At 39.6% G+C, this 20,042-nt stretch overlaps 1 protein-coding gene across 7 annotated transcripts in view; it reads right to left on the bottom strand.

The window, feature by feature from the left end:
- The window catches only part of LOC120227978 (cytochrome P450 3A12-like), a 49,810-nt gene that overhangs the window by 20,626 nt on the left and 9,142 nt on the right, over positions 1-20,042 (bottom strand). For 6 of the 7 annotated variants that reach the window (XM_039226068.1, XM_039226070.1, XM_039226072.1 and 3 more), the window contains 5 exons: positions 12,909-13,022; positions 12,538-12,626; positions 11,047-11,195; positions 2,406-2,533; positions 1,214-1,280 (listed from right to left, as the gene is read on the bottom strand). In XM_039226068.1, coding sequence (XP_039081999.1) covers positions 1,214-1,280; positions 2,406-2,533; positions 11,047-11,195; positions 12,538-12,626; positions 12,909-13,022 — 547 coding nt within the window. Of the gene's footprint in view, positions 1-1,213; positions 1,281-2,405; positions 2,534-11,046; positions 11,196-12,537; positions 12,627-12,908; positions 13,023-18,279; positions 18,396-20,042 lie in introns of those variants that run through there. The other variant, XM_039226071.1, reaches the window with a different exon arrangement.

Below are 20,042 nucleotides of genomic sequence, written 5' to 3'. Positions count from 1 at the left end.
TTTGGTTTTATTTCTTTGAGGTGATGAAATGTCAAACACTGATGTGATAGTTACAAATATCTATAAATATACAAAAAAACATTAAATATTAAATTTGAGTCCATTGTATGATTGGTGAATTATTTCTCATGATGTTAAAAAACTGAAGTGCCTAGAGCCTCATTTATGAAATATTCATGATAAAAATGTTTAATTTGGGGGTGCCGGAGTAACTCATTTGGTTAAGCATCCAATTTCGGCTCAGGTCATGATCATCGTTCATGAGTTTGAGCCCGACATTGGGGTCTGCTGACAGGTCAGAGCCTGGAACCTACTTCAGACTCTGTGTCTCCCTCTCTCTACCCCTCCCCCACTCACGTATTGTCTCTCTCTCAAAAATAAACATTTAAAAAATAAAAAAATAAAAAAAATAAAAAAAGAATTATGTCAGGGACTAAAATAGTAATATATGAGATCAACCACCATAGTAATAATGGTTTTAGTCAAATACCATCCATGGATGATAAAAGTAGTAGGTGAATGTCTGAAGAGCAGCACAGTATTTACACAATTGCAAAGGCATCCAGTACCAGTCACTTATTAATTAGAAAGGGAAAAATAAAACTTTAGAGTAGACTGGGGTACCTGGATGGCTCAGTCAGTTGAGCGTCCAACTTTGGCTCAGGTCACAATCTCATGGTTTGTGGGTCTGAGACCCATGTAGATTCTGCACTGTCAGACTGTCAGCATCGATCTTGCTTCAGATCCTCTACCTCCCTCTCTCTGCCCCTCCCCCACTTGTACTCTTCAAAAATAAACAAACATTTTTAAAAACCTTAACAGTAGATTAAGCCAATGAAAATAACATTAACCAACTTTTCCAAGTGAAGGTCACCAACACCGGGGCCCTGTGCCTCCTGGTGTGATGAAGCCTTGATATGAATTTCCAGACAGAAGTTCTGATTCAGTGGATCTGGAGTAGGCCAGAGGATTCACATTGGAAACAAGCTCCCCTGCAGCAGACCACTGACTACTTTGTCTACCATTACTCTTCAATGATCTGTGGGCTTCTGGAAAGTGTTCCTGGCTGGCTACCATTTGTATCTGAGCACATGTTGTTCTTCAATTTGCAGAAATTCCATCCATTGGAAACCTTTCTACACATCTGAGAACTACCCCATGTCTCTGAGACTACCATCACTGGCACTCTGAAGCTGAAGCTCTCCTTGCTTACCTTTATGGCTGTCTGTTTCTTTGGAATTCTGGGAGTTAATCATCAGCTGAAGCAAATCCACTCGGTGCTGGAAGCAGAAAGAAATTACAAGGACAAAAAGTCACTTGTGAAGTCAAAATTGAGTGAGGGGTGTAGGACTTAACTTCTTTCCTGAGAATATGGTCCCTTTTGCACAAAGATCTAACTAGCTTTTACAGAGTCATCACTAAAAACATCCAGCTACAATTTAGAGAACAGGATGCTTCCCTGACAGGAATCCAGCTATTGTGTCCCACTGTTTTTTGTTCTTGCCTTCAGCTTTTCTGGCTTTTGACCACAGCTTCCTGGCCAAAGAATTGCCTGCTCCCTCTCCTGTCATATCTGTTTGCTCGGGAGAAAGTCCCTATGCCAGTCATTTCTAACTCTGTCCATAATTCTTAATGAATGGTCACATAGATCAATCCCCTGACCTCTGCAAACTCCATGGGGAGCTTCTGTATCAGCATCTTCCATTCCCCACCCTCTCAGAACTCTGCACAATCTTCAGGGACTACCTGGGGTACCTATCCCTGTCTCCCTGTCCTGCATACATTCTTTTCTGGCCACCAGAAAAGGCATGAAGGCAAAACTGGCTTAGCCAGCTTGCAGCCAGAGTGTCCAGAGAAGACTCCTCCCCACTCCAGACAATGGCAGGCTCAAGTTTAACACAGACTATACCCCACCCTGTACCTGATAGGATCTTCCACTGGAGAAGGTGTAAAATAAGAGCCTTGGAGTTGAAAGAATCATTTGTCAGTATAAGATCTTAGAAATTATGCTACCAGGAAAATGATTTTACACAATAATTTTTACCCTTTCACAACTTATTGAAGGAAAGTGGTGGTTTTTCTCTCACCAAATTTTATTCAGTGGCATACTAGTTGTCATGCTTATTATTACATTTTAAACATTCCCTGACTTATTTTCTTATCTCCTTCCCTATCCTCTGCCTTCTTCATTCTCCTTGAAACATTAGAACTCTTTTGCTCTAAACTCTACAGTTCTCTGCCTACCATAAGAGATGAATCATTGGGTTCTACTCCTGAAGCAAAGACTACATTGTATGTTAACTAATTTGAATTTAAATTTAAAAAAATAAGTGCACACATGAGATGTATACAACTCAGTAAAAGATCAAAAACGAACACCCACATGTAACCACCACTGGATTTACCTTTTGTTTATCTTTGAGGCGACTTTCCTTCATCTTCTTTACAGATTTTGTGAAAAAATTAATAACACTTTTTGGGAACAGCCAGATATTAAATAGTTCAAAAACTGGGGTAAGGAATGGGAAGAGCACTGTAAGGGAAAAGAACAATGGAAAGCACAGTGAAAATGCAAAATTTACTTGAAATAATTATAATTTCTCCTTCCAATCACAGGAGTAAAAGACACCAGGAGTCATTCCCTCTATGACCTTTACTTGAAATTTCAAGCCAATGGCTGAGCCAAGGAAGTCACACATGCAGACCACCACTATAGCAGTGAGATCAGTGTCCCCTTCCACATCTTTGGAGTAACCAAAGCAACAGAATTACATTCCTGGATATCTTAGCTTTTACTTTTGGACTGGAGTCTCTTTGGATAAATCAGACCATAATATGCTAGTCTAACTAATCATGCTATTTAAGGGGCACCTAGGTGACTCAGTTGGTTAAGAGACCCACTCTTGATTTCTGATCAGCTCATGATCTCATGGTTTCTGGGATGGAGCCCTACATCAGCCTCTGTGCTGACAGCATGGAGCCTGCTTGCAATTCTCTCTCTCTCTCTCTCTCTCTCTCTCTCCCCCCCCTCACTCTTCTCACTATCTCTCTCTGCTCACACTCTCCCTCTGTCTCTCAAAACAAATAAATAAACATTTTTTAAAGGCAAAAAATCATGCTGCTTGAGAAATTGTTGTCAGGAGAGACGCTGCCTAGTGACCAGAAAGATTCTTGTGGCTCTCTCATCCTTCTTTTGCTGACACCGTCCATCTTTCAGGGACCCCTGGATCTGGCCGGAGCAGGACTCTGGCATACTGGCTCCTGAACTACGAACATGAAGCTTGATTGAAAAAAGCCTGACAGACACTACTAGTGATATTCCAAGAGTTTCATACACTATTCTCTGCCAACTATAAAACCATGCTTCTACAGATTCTAACACTTTGAAGACATTTGTAAAAGACAAAACCATCTGAAGAATTTCAAGAACCACACTTTGGAAAGTGTGGATGTAGACTGAACTTCATCTAACAGTGCTGGAGTCTCACTACCTCAAAAAACAAGCCAAACTACATATGGTGGAGAGTCCCAAATACCACTACCAGTAGGGAAACAAAATAACCAAACGATCAACAAGAGAAACCAAGAGACACCATCAAAAGAACACTTCCTGAACAGAAAGGCCCTGAACAGTCAAAAGGGCCCTCTCTAATACCACAGAACTCTCAGGGGCCATGTGTACAACAAGCTTTTAAAATTAACTAGAGATGTAAAGCTAACCGAAATGACAAAGCGGAAGAACTCTCCTCCAAAGAAATTCCAGGAAGAAATGACAGTTAAAGAACTGCTCAAAACAGATATAAGCAACATAACTGAACAAAAATTTAGAACAATAATTATAAAATTAATAGCTGGACTTGAAAAAAGCATGGCGGACATCAGAGAAACTATGGCTACAACACTATGGAGCTTGAAACTAGTTACTATGAATTAAAAAATGCTATAAATGAGAAACAAAATAAAATTGAGGTGTCCAATGCACGCATTGAAGAGGCAGAAAGGAGAATAAGTGATTTACAAGACGCAATTATAGAAAAAGAAGAAACTCAGAAAAAGAGAGATAAACTGATCCAGGAACAAGAAAGAAGAGTTCGAGAGCTCAGCGATACAATCAAACAGAACAATATCCATATCATAGGAATCCTAGAAGAGGAAGAGAGAGGGGAGGGAAAGGTGCTGTAGGAGTCCTGAAACAAATGATAGCCGAGAACTTCCTCATCCTAGGCAGGAAACAGACATTGAAATCCAAGAGGCATACAGATCTCCACTCAGACGTAACTTGAATCGATCTTCTGCACGACATATCACAATGAAACTGGCAAAATATAAGGACAAAGAGAGAATTTTGAAAGGAGTTGGGGAGAAAAGGACCCTAACATACAAAGGGAAACCTATCAGAGTGGCAACAGACCAATCGACTGAAACATGGCAGGCCAGAAAGGAATGGCAGGAGATCTTCAATGTGATGAACAGAAAAAATATGCAGCCAAAAATCCTCTATCCAGCAAGCCTGTCATTCAAAATAGTAGGAGAGATAAAAGTCTTTCCAAATAAACAAACATTGAAAGAATTTGTCACCATTAAACCAGCCCTACACGAAATCCTGAGGGGAACTCTCTGAGGGAAATGTTACAAGGAATGCAAGATACTAGAGACACCACCACAAGCGTGATTCCGATAAAGGAGACAATGACTCTAAACCCATATATTTCAATAATAACACTAAATGTAAATGGGCTGAATGCTCCAATCAAAAGACATAGGGTAGCAGAATGGATAAAAAAACAAAATCCATTTATTTGCTATCTAAAAGAAACACATTTTAGACTGGAAGATACCTTCAGATTAAAAGTAAGGAGATGGAGAAATATATATCATGCTACTGGAAGTCAAAAAAATGCTGGAGTCGGGGCGCCTGGGTGGCTTATTGGTTAAGCGTCCGACTTTCGCTTAGGTCATGATCTCGCGGTTCGTGGGTTCGAGCCCCACGTCGGGCTCTGTGCTGACTGCCAGCTCAGAGCCTGGAGCCTGTTTCAGTCTGTGACTCCCTCTCTCTCTGACCCTCCCCTGCTCACGCTGTCTCTCTCTCTCTCTCCCTCTCTCCTAGAAACAAATAAAACATTTTTTAAAAATTCTTTAAAAAAATGCTGGAGTAGCTATACTTATATCAGACAAACTGGACTTTAAATTAAAGACAGTAACAAGGGATAAAGAAGAGCTTTATATAATAATTACAAGGTCTATCCATCAGGAAGAACTAACAATTATAAATGTCTAAGCATCGAATAAAGAAGCATTAAATACATAAAACAATTAATCACAAACAGAAACAATCTTATGGATAAGAATGTGCTAATAGCAAGGCACTTTAATACTCCACTTACAGCAATGGATAGATCAACCAGGCAGAAAATCACTAAATAAAAAATGGACTTGAATGACACTTTGGACCAGATGGATGTGACAGATATATTTAGAACTCTACATCCGGAGGCCAGGGAATTCACTTTCTTCTCAAGTGTGCATGGCACATTCTCCAAGGTAGATCACATACAGGAACATAAAACAGCCCTCAATAAATATAAAAGAATTGAGATCATACCATGCACACTGTAAGATCACAATGGAATGGTATCAATCACAGGAAGAAGTCTGGAAAACCTCTAAAAACATGGAGGTTAAAGAACACCCTACTAAAGAATGAAAGGGTCAATCAGGCAATTAGAGAAGAAATTTAAAAAATATATGGAAACAAATGAAAATATAACAATCCAAACTCTATGAGATGCGGAAAAGGTAGTCCTAATAGGAAAGTACATTACACTCCGGGCCTATTTCAAGAAATTATAAAAAGCAACATGGACAGCACATGCAGGAGAATGAAACTCGATTATTTTCTCACCCCATACACAAAAATAAACTCAAAATGGATAAAGGACCCGAACGTGAGACAGGAAACCATCAAAACTCTAGAGAAGAAAGCAGGAAACAACCTCCTTGACCTCCACCGCAGCAATTTCTTATGTGACACATCTCCAAAGGCAAGGGAATCAAGAACAAAAATGAACTATTGGGACCTCATCCAGATTAAAACTTCTGCATGGCAAAGGAAATAATCCGTAAAACTAATAGGCAACCCACGGAATGGGAAAGGATAGTTGCAAATCACATATCATATAAAGGGCTAGTATCCAAAATCTATAAGGAACTCACCAAACTCCACACCCGAAAAACAAACAATCCAGTGAAGAAATGGGCAGAAGATATGAACAGACACTTCTCCAAAGAGGACATCCAGATGGCCAACAGACACATGAAATGATGCTCAGCACCCCTCCTCATCAGGCAAATACAAATCAAAACCACATTGAGATACCACCTCATGCCAGTGAAGAGTGGCTAAAATGAGCAAATCAGAGAACTCTAGATGCTGGCGAGGATGTAGAGAAATGGGCACCCTCCTACACTGTTGGTGGGAATGTAAACTGGTGTAGCCCCTCTGGAAAACAGTGTGGAGATTTCTCAAAAAATTAACCATAGAACTCCCCTATGACCCAGCAATAGCACTAGTATGAATTTGCTCAAGGGATACTGGAGTGCTGATGCATAGATGCACATGTATCTCAATGTTCATAGCAGAACTCTCAACAATAGCCAAAATATGGAAAGAGCCTAAGTGTCCATCAACGGACGAATGGGTCAAGATGATGTAGTTTATCTATACAATGGAATACTCCATGGCAGTGAGAAAGAATGAAATCTGGCCATGTGTAGCAACATGCATGAAACTTGAGGATATTATCCTGAACGAAATAAGTCAGGCAGAGAAGGACAGATAACATGTGTTTGCACGTTTAGGAGGAACTTAATGGAGGACCGTAAAGGAGAAGAAGGGGGAAATAGTGGGGAAGAGGGAGGGAGGCATACCATGAGAGATTCTTGTATGCTGAGAACAAACTGAGGACTGATATGTATGGGGGTGAGGGGAAGGGGGGAGATGGGCATGGAGGAGGGCACTTGTGGTGCTGAGCACTGGGTGTTACATGGAAACCAACTTGACAATAAACTATTTAAAAAAAAACACAAAGATTATTGGGAAACTCACAAATATGAGGAAAGTAAACATTCTACTCCTATATAACCAATGGTTCAAAGAAGAAATCAAAGGGTAATTAGGAATTATAGAGAGATTGATACAAATGAACACATGACATACCGAAACTCATGGGATGTAGCAAATACTGTGACCAGAAAGAATTTTATTGCTTAATTGTCTACTTTCATAGGAACCAAGATTTCAAATCAAGGAACCAGCTTTCTGTCAAACACATGCTGAAAAGAAAAAAAAGACAGGCGGAAGGAAGGAAGGAAGGAAGGAAGGAAGGAAGGAAGGAAGGAAGGAAAGAAAGAAAGAAAGAAAGAAAGAAAGAAAGAAAGAAAGAAAGAAAGAAAGAAAGAAAGAAAGAAAGAAAGAAAGAAAGAAGGAAGGAAGGAAAGAAAGAGAAAAAGGAAAGAAGGAAAGAAGGAAAGAAAGAAAGAAACAAGAGGAAACTAAACCCAGAGCAAGTAGAAGGAAGCAAATAATAGAGACAAGAGCAGAAACATATGAACTACAAAATAAAAAAAGCTTGGTCATTCATTTAGCTAGACTGACTTAAAGCAAAAAGGAGAGAAGACTCAAATTACTATCATCAGAAATGAAAGGAGAGATTACTACTGACATTACAGAGATAAAAAAGACTCTAAAGGAATCCCATGAACTGTATGCCAATAAATTAGAAAATTTAGATGAAATGAAAACATTCCTAGAAAACACAAACTGGAAAGTGACATTAAAAAAATAGGCAATCTGAAAAACAAATTAAAACACCGAGCTGTGGTGAAGAAACTACCTACAAAAAGCTCAGCTCCAGATGGTTTCACAGGTGAGTTTTAGCAAATATTTCAAGTAGAATCAACATCAATTTTGCACAAACTCTTCCAAAAAATAGAAGAGGCAGGAACACTTCCAAACTCATTCAATGAGGCCAGTATTACTCTGAAAATAAAACCAGACAAAGATAGCAAAGAACAAGAAAACTACAAACCAATGTATTTTATGACAAGGATGCACATATCCTCACCAAAATACTAACAAACTGAATCCAGCAACATATCAAAAGAAGGATACACCATAACCAAGAGAAGCTTATCCAGCAATGCAAGGTTATATAATATAGCATAACAACAACATATTTTTTAAAAAGCACATGGCCATCTCAATATATGCAGAAAAAGTATTTGACAATACTTTTGTCTGACACCTTTTTGCAACAAAAACACTCAACAAACTAGGAAAAGAATATTCCCAATCTGATAAAGGACATCTACAAAAACTCCAAGCTAACACCACACTTAATGGAAATAGACTGAACACTTTCCCCTAAGATTAAACCAAACAATATTTGTATTAAGCCATTGAAATTCTTGAGTTTATCTTTTATAAGAGTATACTCCAGTTAATACAGGGTTTATATAACCTTTTGTCTTTTTTTTTTTTACAAATAGTTTATTGTCAAGTTGGTTTCCATATAACACCCAGTGCTCATCCCCACAAGTGTCCTCCTCCATGCCCATCTCTCCCCTCCCCCCCCACACCCATCAGTCCTCAGTTTGTTCTCAGCATTCAAGAGTCTCTCATGGTTTGCCTCTCTCCCTCTTCCCCCACTATTCCCCCCCCCCATCTTCTTCCCTGCGGTCCTCCATTAAGTTCCTCCTAATCCTCCTATACGTGCAAACATATGGTATTTGTCCTTCTCTGCCTGACTTATTTCACTCAGTATAACACCCTCAAGGTCCATCCATGTTGCTACACATGGCCAGATTTCATTCTTTCTCATTGCCAGGTAGTATTCCATCGTATAGATAAACCACATCTTCTGTTAATATCCAGAATCTATAAGGAACTCACCAAACTCTACACCCGAAAAACAAACAACCCAGTAAAGAAATGGGCGGAAGATATGAACAACCACTTCTCCAAAGAGGACATCCAGATGGCCAACAGACACATGAAACGATGCTAAGCATTCCTCCTCATCGGGGAAATATAAATCAAAACCACACTGAGATACCACCTCACACTGGTCAGAGTGGCTAAAATGAGCAAATCAGAGAACTCTAGATGCTGGCGAGGATATGGAGAAATGGGCACCCTCCTACGCTGTTGGTGGGAATGTAAACTGGTGCAGCCCCTCTGGAAAACAGTGTGGAGGTTCCTCAAAAAATTAACCATAGAATTTTCCTATGACCCAGCAATAGCATTGCTAGGAATTTACCTTAGGGATATAGGAGTGCTGATGCATAGGAGCACATGTACCCCAATGTTTATTGCAGCACTCTCAACAATAGCCAAAATATGGAAAGAGCCTAAGTGTCCATTTATGAACGAATAGATCAAGAAGATGTGGTTTATCTATACAATGGAATACTACATGATACAGAGAATTCTTATATCTCAATAACAAAAAGACAAACAACTGAACTATAAATAGGCAATAATCTGAATACACATTTATCTAAAAAAGTTATGAAATAGCCAACAAGCATACAAAAAATTACTCAACCTGACTAGCCAATAGAGAAATGCAAAACAAAACCACAATAAGATACTCTTTCACATCCATTAAGGTAGACAGCATCAAAAAGGTAGACAAGTGTAGACCACATGACTATCAAGGATAGTCAGAAACTGGAACCTTTATACCTTCTGGTAGGAATGTAAATCATGTAGCTATTGTGGAAAACAGTTTGGCAGTTCCTTATTAAGTTAAACACACTTACTATACCTTAGCTATATAGCAAGTTACTACATACATTAGTAATTCCACCTCTGAGTAACTACCAAAAAGGTTGAAAACAGGTATTCAAACAAAAAACTTTTACACGAATGTTCATAGCAGCACTATTCCAAATACTCAAGAGTTGTAAACATCTCAAATGTCCATCAAATGAATGAAGGATAAACAAAATGCAGTATGTCCATATAATGGAATATTATTCTGCCATAAAAAGAAAGGAAGTAATGATGCATGCCTCAACAAAAATAAACTTTGAAAGCATTATACTAATGAAAGAAGCCAGCCACAAAGATAACATGTTATATGATTCTATCTGTATAAAGATCCAGAAAAGGCAAATCAATTAAGATAGAAAGTAGATTCGTGGTGGCTTAGGGTTAAGGAAAGCGGGATGTAATACTAAAAAACTATAGGATTTCTGAGAGGATAATATTCTAACCATTGACTGCGGTAAAAGTTACATGAATCTTTGAATGTCCCCAAAACCACTTTTTTTCAGTTTTGTTGACTTATAATAGACCTATGATACTACATATAAGTTAAGATGCACTGCATAATTCCTTAACAAACATTTATAAAGAAACGATCACCACAATAAGATTAGCTGACATGATCCATAATCTCATATAGTTAAAAAGAACACAATATTTTCCATTATGATGATAACTTCTAGAATCAACTCTCTCAGCAATTTACAAATACATCATACAGCAGTGTTAACTATAGTCATCACGTTGTAAATTACCAGTCCAGTACTTATCTCCCTTATAACTGAATGTTTGTACCTTTGATCACCTTCATTCAATTCCTACCCCTTCACTCCTACCTCTAGTAACCACAAATCTGATCTCATCTCTGTATGATTTTGGTTCTTGGTTGTTATTGTTGTTTTATCCTACATGTATTAAGATCATACAGTATCTATCTTTCTCTGTCTGACTCTTCACTTATTGTAAAGCCTTCAGGATCCATCCACATTGTCCAATACAGAATTTCCCTTCATTTTATGGCTCAAAAAGATACCACATTTTCTTCATCTATTCCTTTATCAACAAAATTCAAGCCAAAAAAACAATTGAATTATACATTATATTTTAAATGAAGTTATATCTCAATAAAATTGTAGAATGGTAGGAAGGAGGGAGGAAGGAGGAGGAGAAGGAAAGAAAAAAGGGAGGAGAAAAAGGAAAAAATGTAGTGTACATACATAATGAGAAGAAAAATGGATCAAGGAATGAAAATTTTAAGAGCTTCTTGGTATTTTCCACAAAGGGATCTCGTGGGTTGTTGAGGGAATCAATGTTCACTCCAAACGATGTGCTAGTAATCACATCCATGCTGTAGGCCCCAAGGATACTGAGTAGAGAAAAAACACATGGATACATAAAATCAGCACCTCTTTACTATTATCCAGCACATGCAGCAAGAAGTGATGTAGTTTCTGATGTCCAGGGAAGACAAGAGACACACTCTTAGAACAGAACCACCTGTTGGATAATCTAAACAGTCTATATGCCATCATACTCACTCAAGTGTTTATGAGGTGCTAGCGATGCAGCTGACTTTTTGCTAGGAGCAATGGGGATACTATGGCAAGTTAGACACACCTCTGAGCTCCATGAGCTCAGACATGGAGGAATAGAGACCCAAAGTCAGACAAATTACAGTAGTGTGTTTTGAGTATGGACAATAGGAGCCAGATAAGCACTGTCTGAGCAAGAAACAGTGGAATAATTAACGCCTTCCTAGAGGAGTTAAGAAAGGTAAAACTGACCTGGATCTTCTCAAACCTCTGTACCTCTGTTCTATGCTCAGAGCTGATTCCTCTGCAACACATTACAGAACAGCAACATCCTGTTCTGTGTTTCCAGGAACATCATCCATTCTTCTTTACACCCTACTAAGGGTCCTGAAATATCCTCTCTTCCTCAACTCCAGTGATCTGAGCTTGCCCTGAGGACACACTCATAGCTGGAAAATGTAAGAACTAAGAATGTTCCTAGTCAAAATATATATGCCAAATTACTCCAAAATTGATTTGCAGGATGCCATAGCTAAGTGATCTTATCCACTAGTTTTCCTAGGACAGTCCCAATGTACATCTGGTCACCCTACATTAATTTAAAAATATCACAGTTTAGGCAAAAATTTTATATAAATATATATGGTCACTCTAACCATCCCATGGGCAGGGCCATCTCTCCTTTGATATTGAAAGAAGAACAAGTGATCATAAAGTTAATATTTAATGTCTTGCTAATATCTTCAAGAAAATGAGGTAGGGGTTTAAGTTGTTCTAAGTTCCACATGATAATTTCTCTACCTCATTCAATGCCCACCAATATGTACAAAGTGCCTTCCCCTCCCACCATTCCATATTCTCCACAATCAATGATTTGGTAAATTATGTTTCTTCTTTTCAAACAATATTATTTTTGTCTTCCAGAATATCCAAGGTGACAATCAAGTAGATAAATTAATACTGCATCATGTACACAAAAGAAGACCTTCTCTCTCCTGACTACCCTGCCTTTCGAGGGGCACTACCTCTTCTTGGGTGGCCCACTGGACTTGTAACACCACACACCTACTTCTGTTTGTTCACTGGACTAACTCAACAGTGGGAATCTGGCTCTGTGGCAGCAGCTGGAAAGTGTCATGACAGAGTCAGAAGCCCAGCAGGTGCAGCTCTACTTACTCTTTCAAGGTAACAGGCTTGCCTTTCTCTGCCTCCTTCCTCAGGTTCCTCACCAACACATCTCCATACTGGCCAACAATGGGGAACATCTACACACAAATACAACACGACCTGAAGTTAAATTGGAAAATCAAAAACAATGTGGCTTTCACAAACATAGAGCAAGGATTTTTTGTTGTTTTTTTAAAGCAGTGATTTTTTTTTTTAATAACAAATCTTATTATGTCTCTTTTAGGTCATGAGGATAAAATTTCCCTTTTAAAAAGCCCAAATTCAGCAGACTACCCTTAATAGATGGACTATGATCTTAGTTTCTATCTGTGCCCAGGTGCATTCCTTAACTTCCTAATTGAAAGTCCTCCCTTTCTTACCTCCTTGAGCTTTCCACTGGTGAAGGTTGGAGACAGTACTGTTCGTATTCTCTTCCATTGTTCATCCTCAGACAGAGAGATGGCACTTTTCATAAATCCCACTGGACCAAAAGACTAGAGTCAAAGAAAAGACATATTGCCTTACATAAGTTTTGGAGGTCTCTCAGAGGATGTGGAAAATTTGTGAAGCGGGCAGAAATTATTCAACAAACACTTAATGACTGTCTACTTAGTAGCAGGCCCTATGCCAGATGCTCATTAAATATCTATCCCAAATGCCTAGCTTCCTACAGGGCTAAAGGAGACATCCAGCCACCTGATGTGCTTCCCAGCCTTTATATTCCAATCTCCTTTTAAATGTAAATGTGGCTGGGGAAATCTGGTAGAGATTTAGATGCTCTTTATTAAGTTGAGGAAGATTTCCTTGTTCCTAGTTTGTGAGTTATAAATGTGGGTGAGTATTGCAGATATCTATATTAAAACAAAATATAGTTTTGGAAGATGAAGAAAGATTTGAGCTATTTGGCTTGATAGACCAGTCCCAACTGAGAAATTCCTCCAGGGGAATACACAGGAGTAACACTAGTCCTTCTCCTAAACTGTGCAGAGTAGAAGTGGATTGGTAGAGATAGCCAGAGAGCCCTGGCAAACTGTATACTGTCTCAGACCAGTTCTGTCTTCACATATATCTGTAGCAGGGGCAACTCAAAAACAGAGGTCATGATATGGTAATTTTAAAAAACCCAGTTAGTTGTTAACACTAAAAATATTAGGAATCTGGGGTGCCTGAGGGGCTTAGTCAGTTAAGTGTCTGACTCTTGATTTTGGTCCAGGTCATGATCTCACAGTTTGTGGGATCAAGCCCCATGTCAGGATACTTGCTGTCAGCACAGAGTCTGCTTGGGATTCTCTCTCTCCATCTCTCTACCCACCCCCCCCATGTTTACTCAAGCTCGCTCACTCTCTCTCAAAATAAGTAAATAAACTTTAAGAAAAAAAGATTAGAAATCTATCTGCTATTATAAAGAAATAATGCAATTATATGGAAATCTTTTCCCCCCTGTATTTTCCTAAAGGGACAGAAGGAAAAAGAGAGAGAGAGAATTCTATTTCTCAGTTGGGACTTGTCTATCAAGCCAAATAGCTCAAATCTTTCTTCATCTTCCAAAACTATATTTTGTTTTAATATAGATATCTCCAATACCCATTCACATTTATAACTCACAAACTAGGAACAGAGGAAATCTTCCTCAACTTAATAAAGAGCATCTAAAAAACCCCACAGCTAACTGATATGATATCATCAAGATGATGGAACAGGATATGTCAGCCTCTGTAACCCCACAGAGAACAAGAATTAGACAGCTATCCACAAACAAAAACAGCCCCAAGAGCTTCAGAGTCCATTTAAGAAGCTTCACCTTCACCGTAGAGCAAAACTCCTGAGAATAACTGCACAGCAAGAGTAGGGAGAATAGCTTCATTCTGCCTGCCTCACCCTGGACCCCAGGCCAGCACTGCTCAGTACCAGAAAGACACTTTCCAGCCTGAGAGGGGTCCCTGCTGAGTATTAGACAAAAGGGTGAGGGAAATTTTCCCTTTCAGGGTATGACACAAGAGACCCACTTTGGTTTCATACTTCCCAGAGATGACACAGCTGACACATCTAGAGATGGTTACGAACAAAAAAGGGCAGGACTACCAGTATCGGCCAAGTGGCATGAGTAACCATAGTTCTCTATGTCCTGCTCTGCAGAGGACCCTACAAACCTTAGCTGCTAAGGAACAAGCAGCTGGCACAATACTGTGCACCTTCTAAAGATTTTGCTGCTTATAGTCCCACAGGTTTTCACAATGGTGTGTTACAGCTCCCTGAGTCCTGCTCTGCCTTATCTCCTCTCACTTGAGTTGCTTTAGCCAGTGTCAACACCAACACCCTGAGCCTGGAAACTGTACCAGCAGCCATTCCTGGCCTCTGTGACTGGGCATATGTACAAACCAGCCCAGGCGCCAGCTGCTCCTCAGGTTTCTGAGGCCAGGCCTAACTCCTGTCACTGGAATGCACTACCACTTGAGACCACAGATAAACCCTGAAGCTGTAAAACTACACAGCCTGTGTGAACTCCAGTGAGGAGCCCCCACTGCCATGCATGCACCAGTGGCTAGCCTCTGAAGCCACCAAAGTACCCAAAGAGAGCCCAGGCACTCAAAGCTACCTGTGTACCCACAGTTGGCCATAGTCCCCACCAGTGGCCCGAGCCTGGTTTTGAGCACGCACCTGCTCTCAGCTCCCACAGTTGAGCATATGCATAGCTCTAGTTCTAGCCACCATTCTGCTTGCTCCAATCTCCTGGTGCTGGATCTGGTGGTGCTACCAAAGACCCCAACAGCTGTGCAACCACAAAGAACCCTCCACTGCTCTTGCTGCCAAGGACATGCAGTGGCTAACGTGGCCCCCAACTGCCTAAATCAACCATACCCTCCTGGATTATTTCAATTTATCCAGTCAGAGTGGGGGGTGGGAGGGAAGAAGGAAGAAGAAGAAGAAGAAGAAGAAGAAGAAGAAGAGGAAGAAGAAGAAGAAGAGGAGGAGGAAGAAGAAAGAAGGAGGAGGAGAAAGAAGGAAGAAGGAAAAAGATGGAGGAAGAGGAGGAAGAGGAGGAGGAGGAGGAGGAGGAGAAGGAGAAGGAGAAGGAGGAGGAACTAGGAAAAAAAGCCTACAGGACTTAGAGGACACCATCAAGTGAAACAATATTCACAAACGGGAGACCCAGGAGGAGAAGGAAAAAGTGGGAAGAATGCTTACTTAAAGAAACAGTGGCTGAAAACTTCCCAAACCTAGGGAGATATAGGGAGATCTTAGGACATAAAGCATAAAAGTCCTCCATAAGGTTGAATCCAAAATAGACTTCACCAAGACACATTATAATAAAACTCAAAAATTAAAAAATTAAAAAATCTTGATAGGATTAAGAGAAAAGGAGCTCATCTGTCGGGAGCCATTTCTGAACTCATAAGTTAAGAAAAAACTCCTTGTGAGGTTAAGGTAAGTTGCACAGACTCTTACCATCAGATGGCGACCAATATCCACTCCCACCCAATTGTTTCTGCTTGAGCACCAACCCCCCCCATGACACCCTGTTGATTGGTATTCAGAGTTACGCATTCTGGCCTTGATATGCTGACTGCACTTTGTTAAGGAACTTCCTGTAGGAACTTCTTCTTTTGTGGTTATGGGAGAAACACTGTTCCTGAAAGACCTGCTTTTCTTAATACCTCCCATTAAGTGATAAACAGGCTATTGGCCCCTCCTCACAAAGAACTAACCTTTGCCTTTACTATGCTAATGCCACCTCTGGGGTGTTCCCCATACCCTTTTGCATATCAATGTTCTAGAGAATCTTTACTGATAAAAGAATTTATCATCAGAATGCCACTTCTGTGTTGTCCCCCAAACACTAAATCATAAAATAAAGTTGAGTCTCAGACAGTGTGGAGAGGTCTGGCTGGTGACCAGAAATAATCTCATGCCTTCCTCATCCCTCCCTTGCTGACACTGTCCATCCTTCAGGGACCCCTGGACCTGGCTGGAGCTGGACTCCAGCACTCATCACATACAAGGGGAACATCCATGAGGCTACCAGTTTATTCCTCAGCAGAAATATTGAGAGCCAGAAGTTAGTGGGTGATTTATTATTCAAAGTGCTAGGGAAAAAAAATAACATCCAAGAATACTTACCCAGAAAAGAAGACCTTCTGAAAAGAGAGAGAATTTGGGGTGCCTGCGTGGCTCTGTTGATTAAGCGTCTGACTCTTGATTTTGGCTCAGGTCACAATCTCATAGTTAGTATGATCGAGCCTAGCATGTCTTTGAGCTGTTAGCACAGAGCCTGCTTGCGATTCTCTCTCTACTCCTCTCTGCCCCTCCCCTGCTCACGCTGTCTCTTTCTCTCTCTCTCAGAAATAAAAAATAAAACATAAAAAAATTTGAAATTACATGAAAGTATAAAATCTCACTGGTAAATGTAAATATGTAGTCAAATTCAGAACACAGTGATATTGTACTGGTTATAGCCAAATCACTTATAACTCTAGTGAAAGGTTAAAAGACAAATAATTAAAATAACAAATAATTTGTTAAATATACAATATAAAAATATGTAAATTGGGACATCAAAAACATAAAATAGGTGCAGGAGGAGTAAAGCATTGAGTTTTTAATATGAACAAAGTTAAGTTCATATTAGCTTAAAATAGACTTCTGTATCTATAAGATGTTTAATGTAAGCTTCCTGGTAAGCAAAAACCTAGAGTAGATACAGAAAAGATAAAAAGGAAAATCAGGGGCGCCTGGGTGGCTTAGTCGGTTAAGCGTCCGACTTTCGCTTAGGTCATGATCTCGCGGTTCGTGGGTTCGGGCCCTGCGTCAGGCTCTGTGCTGACTGCCAGCTCAGAGCCTGGAGCCTGTTTCAGTCTGTGACTCCCTCTCTCTCTGACCCTCCCCTGTTCACACTGTCTCTCTCTCTCCTAGAAATAAATAAAACATTAAAAAAAATTAAAAAAAAAAAGGAAAATCAAAACATATCACTATAAAAAAAAAAACACCTAAAATCACAAAGGAAGACAGGAAGAAGGAACAATGATCTATAAAACATCTGGATTGCCAAAATGACAACAGTAAATTCTAACCTATCAATAATTACTTTATGTGTAAATGGACAGATAAATGGATAAAGAAAATGGAATATTACCCAGACTTAAAAAGGAAGGAAACCCTTCTATTTCCAACAACATGGATGAACCTGGATAGCATGGGTAAGATGCTAAGGGAACAAAACTAGACACAGAAGGACAGGAATCCCATTATCCCACTTATAAGTGGACTCTAGAAAAACAAAGTCAAGCTCAGTACAGTGGGTAGGTGGTAGTTATCAGAGGTTGGGTAGGAGGGCATGAGACAGATACTAAACAAATAGTGCAAACTTTTGGTTATAAGATGACTAAGTTCTAGAGACTGAATATACTGCATGGTGATTATAATTATTGACACTGTACTGTATACTTGAAATTTGCTAAAAAAATACATCTTATATGTTCTTATCCTCACCCCCCCCTCACACACACATAGTAACTCTGGGTGGTGATAGTACATTAATTCATTTGTCATACTCATTTCATAATAAAACATAAATCAAAACATCACATATACAGTTTTCATTGTAAATATATATATATTTTTTTAATGACAAAAGACTATTTCCTCCTAATATCAAGAACAAGACAGAATGTCCACTCTTACAATGCTTATTCAACAACATAGTACAAATCCTACCTAATGCAATAATACAAAACAAGGAAATAAAAGGGATACAGATTGGAAAGATAAACATCAGAGTGTCCTTATTTCAGGTGACATAATTGTCAATGTAGAAAACATTGAGGAATATAGCAAAGGACACCTCGAGGTGCCTGGGTGGTTCAGTTTGTTAAGTGTCCAGATCTGGATTTTGGTTCAGGTTATGATCTCACAGTTAGTGAACTGGAGCCCCACATTGGGTTCTGTGCTGACATCACAGAACCTGCTTGGGATTCTCTCTCTCTCTCTCTCTCTCTCTCTCTCTGCCTCTCCCCACTCAAGCCTGCATGCACGTGCTTGTTTCCTCTCTCTCAAAATAAATAAACTTTAGGGGAAAAAAAAGACCACTGCATCAAATAAATAAACTAAGCTAGGTTGTAGGAAACAAAATAAACACAAAAATCAATCACATTTCTATATAATAACAAGAATATGTCAAAACCCATTACAAACACAACAATTATAATCTTTCAAAGAAGGTGAAATACTTCAGATGCACATTAAAAAAAAACATTATGAGATTTCTATGCAAAGGGCAAAATGTGAGTGAAAAGAATAAAAGAAAACCTAAATAAACACATTCTGTGTTTATGCATTAAGAGACATGGCTTAGTAAAGATACAGATTTTCCACAAATTGATTGATAGGTTTAAATCATGTCTTACAAAGTCTCAGCAAATATTATGTAAACATAGATAAATTGGTTATAAATTTGTACTGTAAGGCAAAGACACTGTAATAACAAACACAATTCTAACAAAAATAATATGGGAGGAATCACTGGATGTGGTGTTGAGAAGTACTATATGGCTATCATAAACAAGATAGTGTGGCACCAATGCAGGGATAGATACGGAAATCAATGAACAGAACAAAGAATGAGAAACACACACACACAGACACACACACACACACACACACACACACGCCCCACTGAATTTTTATATTGGTACAAAAGCAATTCAATGGAGGCACTGGTGCTGGGGCCATTAGACATTCAAGGACCAAAAACAAAGATCCTTGACCTAAACTTCACACTTCACAATTAACACTAAAATTGACACATGAAACGATGCTCAGCATCCCTCCTTATTAGGGAAATACAAATCAAAACCACACAGATACAACCTCACGCCGGTCAGATGGCTAAAATGAACAAATCAGGAGACTCTAGATGCTGGCGAGGATGTGAAGAAATGGGCACCCTCCTACACTGTTGGTGGGAACGTAAACTGGTGCAGGCCCTCTGGAAAACAGTGTGGAGGTTCCTCAAAAAATTAATAAAAGAACTCCCCTATGACCCAGCAATAGCACTGCTAGGAATTTACCCAAGGGATACAGGAGTGCTGATGCATAGGGGTACATGTACCCCAATGTTCATAGCAGCACTCTCCACAATAGCCAAAATATGGAAAGAGCCTAAGTGTCCATCAACTGGCGAATGGATCAAGAAGATGTGGTTTATCTATACGATGGAATACTCCATGGCAATGGAAAGAATGAAATCTGGCCATGTATAGCAATGTGGATGGAACTTGAGGGTGTTATGCTGAGCGAAATAAGTCAGGCAGAGAAGGACAGATACCATATGTTTTCACTTATGAGTGGATGAGTGGATTAGGAGGAACTTAACAGAGGACCATGGGGGAGAAGAAGGGGAAAAATAGTGTGGGGGAGGGAGGGAGGCAAACCATGAGACACTCTCGTATGCTGAGAACAAACTGAGGGCTGATGGAGGTGGGGCAGAGGGGAAGGGGGGTGATGAGCATGGACGAGGG

This window comes from Hyaena hyaena, unplaced genomic scaffold (genome assembly GCF_003009895.1).
Source record: "Hyaena hyaena isolate Hyena2069 unplaced genomic scaffold, ASM300989v1 scaffold_20, whole genome shotgun sequence".
Taxonomy (NCBI): Eukaryota; Metazoa; Chordata; class Mammalia; order Carnivora; family Hyaenidae; genus Hyaena; species Hyaena hyaena.
The sequence above is the reverse complement of the archived record's forward strand: the minus strand, read 5'-3'. Positions and strand labels throughout refer to the sequence as shown.